This window comes from Chrysochloris asiatica, unplaced genomic scaffold (genome assembly GCF_000296735.1).
Source record: "Chrysochloris asiatica unplaced genomic scaffold, ChrAsi1.0 scaffold00003, whole genome shotgun sequence".
In the NCBI taxonomy this organism is placed as follows: domain Eukaryota; kingdom Metazoa; phylum Chordata; class Mammalia; order Afrosoricida; family Chrysochloridae; genus Chrysochloris; species Chrysochloris asiatica.
Window position 1 is genome coordinate 24,643,773 of NW_006408521.1, and position 12,164 is coordinate 24,655,936.

The following is a 12,164-nucleotide window of genomic DNA, read 5'->3' on the forward strand; positions in this document are numbered from 1 at the left end:
CTGTCACTCTACTTTACCAACCATGATATCCTTCTCCAGGGACTGGTCTCTCCTGATAGTATATATGAAGAATTAAGGAAATAGAATAGTAAGGAAGAGACATTCAGAAGATAGGCAAAGCACCTTTGTTTCCTGATATTAAGCGGTTCCAACCCATGATGACCCTGTACAGGGTTTCCAAGGCTGCAAATCTTTGTGGAAGCAGAAACCCTCAGATCAACTGGTGAGCTCAAACTGCTGGCCTTGTGCTTCGCAGTCCAGTGTTTATCCCAGAGAGTAAGTAAAAAAATTCCAGTGAATCGTTGACTGGGCCTTGAAGAAGAGGATGAATATGATGACAGCAAAAAATCTCAGAGTTTTCATTAATATCTATATAGTACAAACAATTAAAGGCTATCATATGCTTTTAAGCCTATCTTCTTTTATCTTCCACTCTCCAGAAAGCCAGTAGTATAGGATCTGTGGTTCAAATCCACCAATTGCTCCTTGGAAACCATGCATAGGGTTGCTATTAGTCAGAACTGACTCAACAATACTTTACAAAAATCATGACAATCAATTTAAAAAATAATACTCAGAAAAATAAAATTGTGATTCAATGCCAGTTATTATTGTTTTTTGGTGCTGTCGAGTCCGGACCTACTCATAACAACCTTATGCACAACAAAACAAAGCAGTCCTCCGTCCTGTGCCAACCTCACCACCATTGCTCCATTTGAGCCTACTGCTGCCACTGTGGAAGTCCATCTCACTGGGGGTCTTCCTTCCTCTCCCTGACCCACCACTTAACCAAGCAGGATGTCTTTCTCCAGGGACTGGTCCCTCCTGACAGTATGTCCGAAGTATGAGAGACGAAATCTAGACATCCCCGCTAAATTCAATGCCAGAGAATTTTTTTTAAAGAGTTATTGTAAACAAATAATTTTCATAGTTGTAATAATTAAAATATTGAATGCTTATCAACTTGTCTTTTAAACCCTTAGCTTAAAATACACAGAACTTACATGAAAAAAAGTTTTAAAACCACAGTGAGTAGAACTTAGCCAAAATAAAATATTTATAATAATTGTTAACTATGCTTATAAAATTCTCTGAAAGTATTAGATAGATTTTAGATTCTAGTAAGAATATTCAGAAGACACCATAGATCCATTAAACTATCTCAAAGGGTGGAAAAAAAAACCCGCCCAAAATGACAACTAAGATAGTTAATATAGTCTTACTTCTGCCTCAAACACAAATTTAAAGTTACTATCTTACCTTTAAAACCTTACAAAAGTATTTGGAAAGTTCCATATACTCATTGATCTGTGCCTGAATGCCAAAAGTTCCCATTTAAAAAAAAAAATCAAAATAAAGACTCAATTCAAGTGAGCGCCATTAAATTACACTGAAGAATTTTCTGAAACATACAAAATTGATTGAACTATAAAAAAATTTAAAACATCAATGTAGGGCAGATTAAATGCTCAGGCAATAAATAAACGTTCAAATCTGCAATCTACATTGACCTCAAGCATCTTTCCCTGCTCCTAGTTGAGAACAAAAGACCAAAAAAGAAAAAAGCTGCAAACTAATTTATGTTCCAACGAATATTTATTCCTGCAATGTGGTCGAACATATGGTGATGGTGTAGCATGCCAAGTTTTTTTCCACCTCAGTTAGAATTTTGACCTAAGACCTCCAGGTTTACATCTTCCAACTTTAGATTGTTATATTCTAAAGAAATACAACATTCTATATTCTAAAGAAATACAACATTTCTTTACATTCTAAAGAAATACAAACATGTTCTTTGAGACATGTTTAGGAAAATAATGAACTGTAATTTGGGTGGAAACAGTTCTTAAAAAAAAGGAAAAGTCTGTATTCTGGTGCAAGTGGCATGTTTGGAGCACATAAAATCTTCCATGGGATTTCAAAAAAAAAAAAAAAATAAATCACTCCTTTACAATGAGCTGTCATATGAAAAATTGATCCATGCTGTAAACATTCACCCAATTCACAATAAAAAGTCAAATGACATAACCAAAAATGATAACTATTCCTGATTTGCAATATTAATGTGCTAAAACTGAGTGTCCATATGCAAAAAAAAAAGAACTGTGGTCCAAACCTCATACCACATACAAAAATTAAATCAAAACAGATCACTTGACCTAAAACTACAGAACTTCCAGAGACACATTTTTGTGACCTTGGATTGGGCAAAGATTTGTTAGCTAGACCACCTACGGCATGATCCATGAGAACAAAACAAGGAAAAGCTGGACCTGGTCACGACTGAGCTTCTGCTCTTTGAAAGACACCACGAAGAGAATGCAAAGACAAGGCCCAGCGTGGAAGAACAATTTACAAAGCACAGATAAGACAAAGAGCTTGCATCCAGAATAGAGAAGAAATTCTTAAAACTCAATAGTAAAAGTAACACAACAAAGTCAATCCGATAACAAATGGGTAACAGATCTGAACAGACACTTCACCAATACGATACAAACCTGGAAAATAAGTACATGAAAAGATGGTCAAAACCTACTAGTCGCTGAGGATGTGAAAATTAAAATACAGGAAGATTCTACTAGACACATATTGTTGCTGTGTGCCATCAAGTTGATTTCAACTCATAACCACCCTACAGGACAGAGAAGGTTTCCTAGACTCATGTGGTGCTGTAGGTAAGCACTGAACTGCTAATGGGGGCTCAAACCCACCAGCAGCTCCTTGGAAACCCTATACACTTGTCATTGTGAGTTGGAACAAACTTAATGGCACTTGAACGAACTTGCGCTCGTTTAAGATCTATGTGATCCCTTGTGGAGCTCTGGTGGTACAATGGGTTACGATTAGACTGCTAACTGCAAAGTCAGCAGCTGGAACATACCAGCTGCTCCTCAGGTAAAAGATGAGGCTGTCTGCTCCCGTAAAGAATGAGTCTCTGAGACTCGAGGGAGCAGTTCTGTTCTGCCCTACAGGGTCACTAAGAACTGGACACAGTGATGGCAGTGGATTTGGGGTTTTGAAGTATGTGGGACCAAACTGACAGCAGCAACTTGAAAGATTAAATAGGAAACTGAGGGGACAGCGAGTTAATGGAAATGTGGGAAGAACATTTTAGGAAAGAGGGCGAGACCAGTTGCACGACTTGCAGTAAGTTCATAGACAGAAACTGTTAAACAAGTGCATGTTCCACTGTGTATAGTCTCAGCAACAAGACGACATGTTCCACAAATCACACTTGCTTCAAACTGAGATTAGTCTTCCTCCCAATAAAATTAAATCAAGTCTAAAATATGCAAACTAACCTACAGGGAGAAAATGCAGATCAGAGGTCACCTGGGTGGGGAGGAGGTAGAAAGGAGGAGAGATGACAAACTTTGGGGACAGTGGATATTCACATTTCATTAATGGATTCACAGGGGGTGTATATACACACGCACACACACATATATCAAAGCATCACACTGTACACTTTAAATACGCACAGTTCACGGTATGTCATTATACCTCAATGAAGCTGCTAAAAAAGATGAATGAGTTCGGCTTATACTAAAACATTAGGGTAGAGAAACTGAAGCCATCACGTTCTCTGTGGGTGGTGAAGATTCAGCTTTCTCCTGTCCTCATGAGACTATGGTCCCAGAGACAAGAGACCAACTCAGGCTGCATAACAGCGTGAGGAATAAGACCCTGGTGGTCACTCGGGCTGCACCAGGAGGGGCTAAGCACAGATTCCCCAGCCTCTTGGCTTCTTCTGCTTGTCTGTGCTGCCCCGCTCCTGCCCAGCCTCCCAGCTCTGTCACCAGCCTGTACTCACCTCTTCCCCACTGTCTGACTGCCCGAACTTCAGCCGGAGATTTTCCTCAAACTCCTCATCTGTCCAGTAGAAGAGAATCTCTGCACTGTCGGTGGCCACCAAGACACACTTCATCTGCCAGGGAGACACAAGGTCATGGTCACCTTCCCAGACACATCTCCCCACGCTGCACAGCAGGCTCCAAGCTGGGGCCTTCCTGTCATCATTCACTGAACCCTCACAACTCAGTAAGGTACGAAGGTGGCCTCACTGCTTGGCCTTTGATGAGGGCCACCTAATCTTCAGGTCCCCCATTTTACAGGACATGGGCCCAGCTAAAAGTGGCTGAGCTGGGCTGCCTGATGCCCAGCCTGGGCTCTTTCCTCCAGAATATCCTGCTCGTCTACTGGGTCAGAGCCACACATGGCCTTGTGGATCTTCATGCTAGGGAAAGAGGCATAGAACCACAGTACAGTACGAGGGGGACGTGCTCTCAGAAGACGGGACAGGCTGGTCTGGAATGGAAGGCAGCTGTGCGCCTCTGCCCTAGGCAGGGGGGTCCAGAGACATGCCTCCCATGATAAGAAAAGACCCACCTCTGGAAGAGGAACCCCAAAGCCAACCAGGAGTATGGTTCAGCATTAAAACCCACACTCAATCCATTGCCATTAAGCCAATTCTGTTCCAGTAAGGGGCAAGCACTAAGGCAGAGCAGAGGTTGAAAGCAGCAGGCTGTCAAGGTGAGGCAGATGATGAGGGCAGGTGGATCTGGAAGTGACTCTGAACCAAACTTGATTTTGAGAGCACTCCCAGGAGAGCAGGATGCCTGGATGGTGCATAGTTAATGAACAGCTGCTAACTGAAAGGTTGGAGGTTCAAGACCACCCAGGGGCACATCAGAAGAAAGGCCTGGTGATCTGCTTTCGAAAAATTAGCCAATGAGAATCCTATGGGACACAGTTCTACTCTGGCCCACACGAGGTCACCAATGAGAACCCTATGAGACACAGTTCTACTCTGGCACACAAGAGGTCACCAATGAGAACACTATGGGACACAGTTGTACTCTGGCACACATGAGGTCACCATAAATTGATGTTGACTCAGTGGCGGCCATATTTCCCCCAGGTGAGAGTGACATAGCTGGGGCCTCCACCCTGACAGAAGGGGAAGGGGCAGGCTGTGACTGACAGACAGCAGGGGTCCTTGTCGACTAGTGAGCAGAGATGTTATAGGATGGTTGGAGATATACAAGGTTAGGGTCATGGAGGCTGGTCATCTCAGTGTGGGAATGAGACCAGGAGTATGAAGAGGAAGGGACTGATTCAAGAGGTGAAGCTTAGAGGCTCAGCAAGCCTTAATGACCACCTGGATCCAGAGAATGTAAGCAGAGAGGCAAAGGTGACAGAAAAAAGGGTTTGGGGCAGGGGGATGGGAGTGTGAGGGCTCACAGAACCTGGCGTGCTCCGCCCACTGCCTGCCTCATAGGTCTATTCCCACAGCCTCACTGTGGGTGCTACCACCCCTTTCCTGCCCTACATTGGGCAGTTTGACCTACCTTGGCAAGAAGAGCAATGGAGTTTCTGGATAGTCAGAGGTTCAGAAAGGGTTGCAGATGACAGACGTGATGACCAGCTTATGGAGGAATGCACAGCATCCTTGGTACTGCGATGGCTTAAAACAGAGGGGAGAGGAGTGGAGGGCAAGCTGAGGTTTGTGTTCTGGTTCCTGGGCGATGGATAAGCTGAGGAAGAGCTGAGTGGTTTTGAGGTCTCTCAGCCCCTCAGGCAGCCTGTCCACTATGGAGTGTCAGAGGACACCAGGCCTCCCCCTCCATAATGACTTAAGAAGCTTTCCACAGCAGGTGACCACAACCATGAATTCACAGTGCTCTCACTCCACTTGGGTCTCTCAGAGCCACGGTGTGATCTGGCTCAGCAAGCCCACTCTAAGCTGCCCCAGGGGGCTTTTTATGAGACAGTCAGTCCTGCACATCCTAAGCTTCTGGGGAAGCCAGGTCCCAGGACGAAGAGCAGATGAAGCAGGATAACAGTAACAGGGACACAATGGGCACTAAAGACCGGGTCTAGTTTCTGATTTGCAAAGTCACCTACACCTGTCTGAGCCTCAGACTTTTGCTGTGAAATGCACTGCACTTCCCCAGAGGGTTACAGTGACAGGCATTGGTCACTAGGGAGAACAACCCTTAGCAAACTCTTCCTGTATCGTGTCACCCCTAATCCCAGCTTCCCTCCTACAAATACCAGGTCAGACCACACTGCCCCCAGCACCATCTTATTTTGAGGATAAAAGGCAGGAACAATACAAAGTTTCAGCTTCATTGTTGTTATTGTTATGTGCCGTGGAGTCGGTTCCAACTCATAGCGACCCTGTACAGGGTTTCCGAGGCTGTAAATCTTTACCGGAGCAGAAAGCCTCATCTTTCTCGCGCGGAACAGCTGGTAGTTTTGAACTGCTGACCTTGTGGTTCGCAGCCCAATTCGTAACCACTAAGCTACCAGAGCTCCTTAGAAAACCAAAAAGTATATGCTTTAATATTGACAAAGAGGAAGGGCTGCCATGTCTCCCTGGGGTTCTGCATCATTTGCAACATCACCAGGACTTGCTACACCACCAAGTCTGATTTTATGCAGTATTCCTAGGAAAACAGTAAGTTTTATAGTGGACATGTGAGTTTTACTTATATTTCAAAAGGCTCTTGGAGGAAGTACCTGACCAATGTCACTTGGTGATTTCCCTGTATGTCTAGTCTTAAAAAGGGGACTAAGTACTCAATGTCAAAGGGGGCTTCCGATGTGTGGGCCAGCCTGGGGACACGCCCAAGTTCACCATTAAGAGCTCGGGCCCTCACTTCCCTCCGGCAGCTTGGTCTTGGGGTTCCCTCCTGAAGCCTTGGCCTCGCCCCAACGGGCGAGATTGCAGTTCGCCACCGCGACTCCCCACCTCAGCCCCGGTTTGCTCCGCACTCTACAGATTACACGGCTGTAACTCCCCCGTCCCCAGGCCTCAGGAGGACCCTGGGAGAAAGGCTAGGCTCTTGGCACCCCAACCCCTAGGCAGATGGAGAAAACTTTGGCTCGGAAAGTGTTGGGACTGGCCCCCGCCACAAGTGGTGGCCTGGGTCAATCAGGCTGGGGGTACGCTGGGGAACCCCCTACGGCCCCTTCCTCACTTGCGAGCGGGCCTCGAGGATACGGGAGGAAGCCCCTTCACTCACAAAGGGGGCAACCGCGCTCTGACGCGCCAGGGGAGTCACGTACCCGGTCGCCGCCAAGCACTACTCAGCCTTCCTAGAGCCTGTTGCAGCGGTTCCGGGTCAGGCCATGTGACCGCGCCACGTGACCGTCTGTCTCGGGGCGGGGCTGAAAGCCGTCGTTCAGATCCACAGGTTCGAGCCCCGCCCCTGCTTGGCATCGTCCCGCCCCTGAGTGCCGCCAGTTCCTACTCAGCACCCAGGCTCAGGGACCTCTGAATCCTGTAGTTCTGTGGGCACAGTCCTCCTGTTATGAGGGGGCATCGAGACCTCTAGGGTGGGGGACTCTCTCGTTCAAAGCCATCATAGTCACAAGTCTGGCACTATCTGACCTTCCCACTTGCCTTATCTCACAGGATTCGCCATAGAGGTCCCAGGAACATCGTGTTTACAATTTTGGCGCATTAACAGAAGAGGAAACTGAGGCCAAGAGAGAAGCAATAACTTGCTAATAGGTCCACAGTAGTAAGGAGCCGATGTAGGCTAAGAAGCTAGGTCCCCTGGCTCCCACGCTGGCTCTTTCCACCCTCAGGCCCTACAGTTACTAGCTGGGCTGCCCCAGCCGTTGGGGATATGGGGTAGAGTAGGATGGAAGGGGAGGCAGCGGTGAGAACAGCTGTCCACTTATGACTGGCCTCCCTGGCCTCGTGGGGAGGAGACCCCTACAGTCAGAAGACCCCTACAGTCAGAGCCCAGTTGCCCCCAAATTGCCAACCCTGTAATTTCTTTATAAAGGAGACCTGATAGCATAGGAGCTGGGCTGCTAACCGCAAGGTCAGCAGTTCGAATCTACCAGTCCCTCCAGTGGAGAAAGATGGGTCTTTCTGCTCGTGTAGAGATTTACAGCCTTGGAACCCCTACAGGGTCACTGTGAGTCAGAATTGACTCAAAGGCACAAATCAACAATCCATTGGGGGGAGCGCAGTGGCTCTGTAGGATAAGTGCTGGACTGCGGACCACAAGGTTGGCAGTTCCAGCCCATCAGCCACTCTGCAACCGCATGTTGTTGTTGTTAAGTGCCATCGAGTCTGTTCAGACTCATAGCGACCCTTTGTAGGGTATCCGAAGAGAGGCTAGTGAATTTGAACCTCTGACCTTATGGTTCAAACCCAACTGGCGTTCTGGTCATTATCCCATAGCATCACACCAGGACTTGGAAACCCTATAGAGGGCCACTGTGAGTTGGAATCGGCTCCACCACACATAACAACAACAGTGGGTTGAAGTGCTATTTTATTGGGATTTTAACTTACATTTCTCGGATGGCTAATGTTTCTGAGTCTCTCTTCATGTGATTTCTGGAGGACATTCATATATCATCTTTTGAGATATGGCTAAAGAAAATCCCCATTTTAAAATTAGGTTATTTGCCTTCTTATTATTGAATTGTAAATTGTGTCATTGTTAAGTGTCATTGACTCGGTTCTGACTCATAGAAAGCCTGCATGGTGTTTCCAAGGAGTGGCTGATAGTTTTGAACCACTGACTTTGCAATTAGCAGTCTAGTGCTTATCCTAGTGCTTTAGGTATTCTGGACACAAGTCCCATATCCAATATGGGAGTGTTCTAACAAATACCTACAATGTGAAAGTGGTTTCGGAATTGGGAAATGGGTAGAGACTTTTAGAATAGTAAAAGCCGAGACTGCCTTGAAGAGACTGTTGGTAGAATTATGGATGTCCTCAGGAAGAGGTGAGGAGAGCCATAGAGAAAGTTTCTATCATCTTAGAGATGACATTTGTGCAGCACATGAATGCTACCTATGCTTCTGGTGAGGCTTTCCAATAAAATCATGGGCACCACAGCATTAACAGTAAAGTTAAAAACCCAAACCCAAAACAACAAAAGGCTTTGGAGAGTCTGGGACCCTCCTACACTGCTGGTAGGACTGCAAAATGGTACAACCAGTAAGGAAAACAATATGGTACTTCCTCAAAACTTTAGAAATAGCAATCCCATATGACCCAACAATCCCTCTACTTGGTGTATATCCTCACGAAATAAGAGACATAAGAGAATAGTTATATGCACATCCATGTTCATCACCACACTCTTCATAATAGCAAAATGATGCCATCACTGGAAGAATGGATAAACAAACTTTGATACATACATACAATGTTGAAGAATAACGATGAATCTGCAAAGCACTTCATAGCAGGGATGAATGGGCCTGGAGGACATTATGCTGAGTGAAATTAGTCAGTCACGAAAGGACAAATATTGTATGAGATTGTATGTATTGTAAAAAGTCAAGAAGAGAGCTTCATACTAAAAGGGGTGGAAGGGAAAGGAGAGTAATTCACTGGCTAGGGGGTAGACCCGTGTTAACTTGGGGGATGGGGAGGGCAATATACAACAGGGACGTTGGCAGACGAATGCTTAAGATGGGGAAGTCACAGGGAGGAATGCAAGAAGTAAAGGGAAGAGGTAAATACTGGTATATGTTATAACAACCCTCCAACAACATTGCCCTACAGGTAGACACCTGAATAGATGGATACACATGCGCAATGTTCTACATCCTACTTTTATGAGTAGCAAATGGGATTCAGCAGATACCACGTATTCTAGATGTCACAGGTTCACAGATAAAGACTTTTCCTCTAGGATGGAATAGTCCTAAAGTCTCACCTATATTTGATTTAGATGCTTCATAAGATGAGATTTTGGATTTAGAATTGATTTAAGACTTTTGGCTGGATATGATGAGGTGACTATGTTTTACCCATGAATTTTGGGTCACCAAAGGCTGGAATGTAATGGATTGAGTTATAACCACCTGCCATCCCTCAAATATGTGTTGTAAATCCTGCCCTCCTGGTGTGGCACTGTAGGATAAGCACTAGACTATAAGGTCTGTTTGAACCTTAAGGTCGGTGGTTCAAACTCATTAGCCGCTCCTCCTCAGAAACCCTATAGGGGGTCACTATGAGTCAGAACCCAACAACAGCAATAATGCTTGTAATTAAACCTATTTGGGAATGTGTTGTCTTTGTGATATGAATCAGGCAGGTTTAGTGTATGGTGTATTTGAGTAATCTCTTTTGAGATATAAAAGAGATTAAACAAGAGAGCAGAGAAGAGATGGGGGAAGAGAGACGTCAAGCCATGTGACAAGCCAGCACCCAGGAGCAACAGTTCAGAAGACACCAGGACTTTCTCCAGAGCCCACAAAGAGAGAGAAACCTTCTCGGAGAGCTGCACTCTGAATTTGCACTTGTAGCCTCCTAAACTGAGAGACTAATGTCTGCTCCCTAAAGCCAGCCACTTGTGGGATTTCTGTTACAGCAGCGCTGGAAAACTAAGACAGTACACACACATTGCTGAGAAGTTTTGACTTTAGATCTGCCATCTTATAATTTGCTTTCTATATTTTTCTGCCTGTTCTTTGCTATATTTTTCTTCTTCCTTGCTTTCTTTTAATTTAAATATTTTTGTTATGATTCCACAACCACTCCCTCAATTCACTCAGAAGGAACAGACTCCTCTAGCATACTTTGAGTGGTTACCCTAGGGATTAAAAATGCATCCTTGATTTTACCTCTTCCTGGAAAATGGAAGGATGTTAAGATACTTCCCATTTGCTTGCTTTTGATATGTTTGTTATTGAAATGGAATTTGAATGCTATCTATATTTTAAATCCCACGAAACAGTGTTATTATATATTTATTTAGATTTTTTCTCAAATATTTATCCTTTTTCTTGTTCTTCATTCTTCTCTGCCACTACTTTAGTGGCATTTTGATTTTTCATTCTTTCTTCCTGTCTTTTCTGTTCTACCCACTTCCATTGTCTTCACCCCTTGACAACTCCCCACCCTGACAAAGACATATAATGGAATTCCCGAATACTAGGTGCATGCCTGATTGAATTCTATGTTACATGTCCTAAGCTGCTATAGCCAGTTCAAGTTTAGTTAATTTCTCAAAAGTGAGGCCAATCTTTTTCTTTAAAATAACTGTTATCTCCAAAAAGGGGGAAATAATATTAAGATGCTTGGCTGTCTTTTGAATCTTGGTTTCCCTGGCATACCATTATAAAATAGACACTTGAGGGGGAGCAAAAGGAATAGCCAGAAATATCACCATAGAAAGCTTGTAAGGGCATCTTCTGCCTATAACTGATTGTTGTTGTTGTTGTTAAGTTCCGTGGAGTTGGTTCCGACTCATAGTGACCCTGCACAGGTTTTCCAGGCCGCAAATCTCTATGGAAGCAGAAAGCCTCATCTTTCTCCTGTGGAATAGCTGGTAGTTTCGAACTGATGACCTTGAGGTTAGCAACCCGATTCATAACTACTATGCTACTAGAATTCCTTATAACTGACTAGAATACCTAAAATGGGGCTACAACATGCCCAGTGAAGGAGGCTTCCTGTGGAGCTTTTGCATTACATAAGACCATAGGTGGAATCCCGAACTCCATCCAGAATCTTCTGAGGTGGGAAATTTCCACTTGAAAGGACAAGCAGACCAGCCTGGAGCAGTTAGAAGAACAGAAGATACTTCTTGAAAGCAAAACCTACAGGAAAAATACAAAACAATAACAGCAGTCTGACTGATTACTACAAGAACAAGCAAATTGCTCATCCAGGAGACATCAAGGCAAGTGGTCGGGTCCGCTGAGGGCAAATCCCCTTCCAAGACTGAGACTCAATGGGAATACAGGAGCAGACATGTGCTCTGACTCTGACACGTGTTCTGACTGTGACCACGTTGGTCACCGATAAGGAAAAGTGAGGGAAAAACAGCAATGAAGCTGCAAGCTAAGTCCAAATACATTTAATAGACTCCTGTGAAACTGGGTCGAGACCTGGTTGGCCAGCAGTGTGGCAAGACCTGGGGACTCCTAGGCCCAGAGTCAGTGACATAGCCACAGAGGACTGGAGTGAAGAGTGAAGCATCCAGCTGATAAGAAGAGAGGGCATATGCATAAGAACACCCACACTTTCAGATAATACCCGCTTGACCTGGCTTCAATGACTGGATGATCAGAGCTCAACTAGAGGAAGAAAGAAGAGGAAAAAAAGAGTAATCTGATACAATTTGATGAACTTGACCTACACCTATGGATGCATAGCTCAAAAGAGGGAACAA

The 12,164-nt window shown here is 44.8% G+C and overlaps 1 protein-coding gene across 1 annotated transcript in view; it reads right to left on the reverse strand.

Annotated features, from left to right (window-relative positions):
* The window catches only part of HPS1 (Hermansky-Pudlak syndrome 1), a 35,651-nt gene extending 31,723 nt beyond the window's left edge, over nt 1-3,928 (reverse strand). The window contains exon 1 of the mRNA XM_006831462.1: nt 3,815-3,928. Coding sequence (XP_006831525.1) covers nt 3,815-3,928 — 114 coding nt within the window. The remainder of the gene's footprint in view (nt 1-3,814) is intronic.
* Between the last annotated feature and the right edge of the window lie 8,236 nt (nt 3,929-12,164).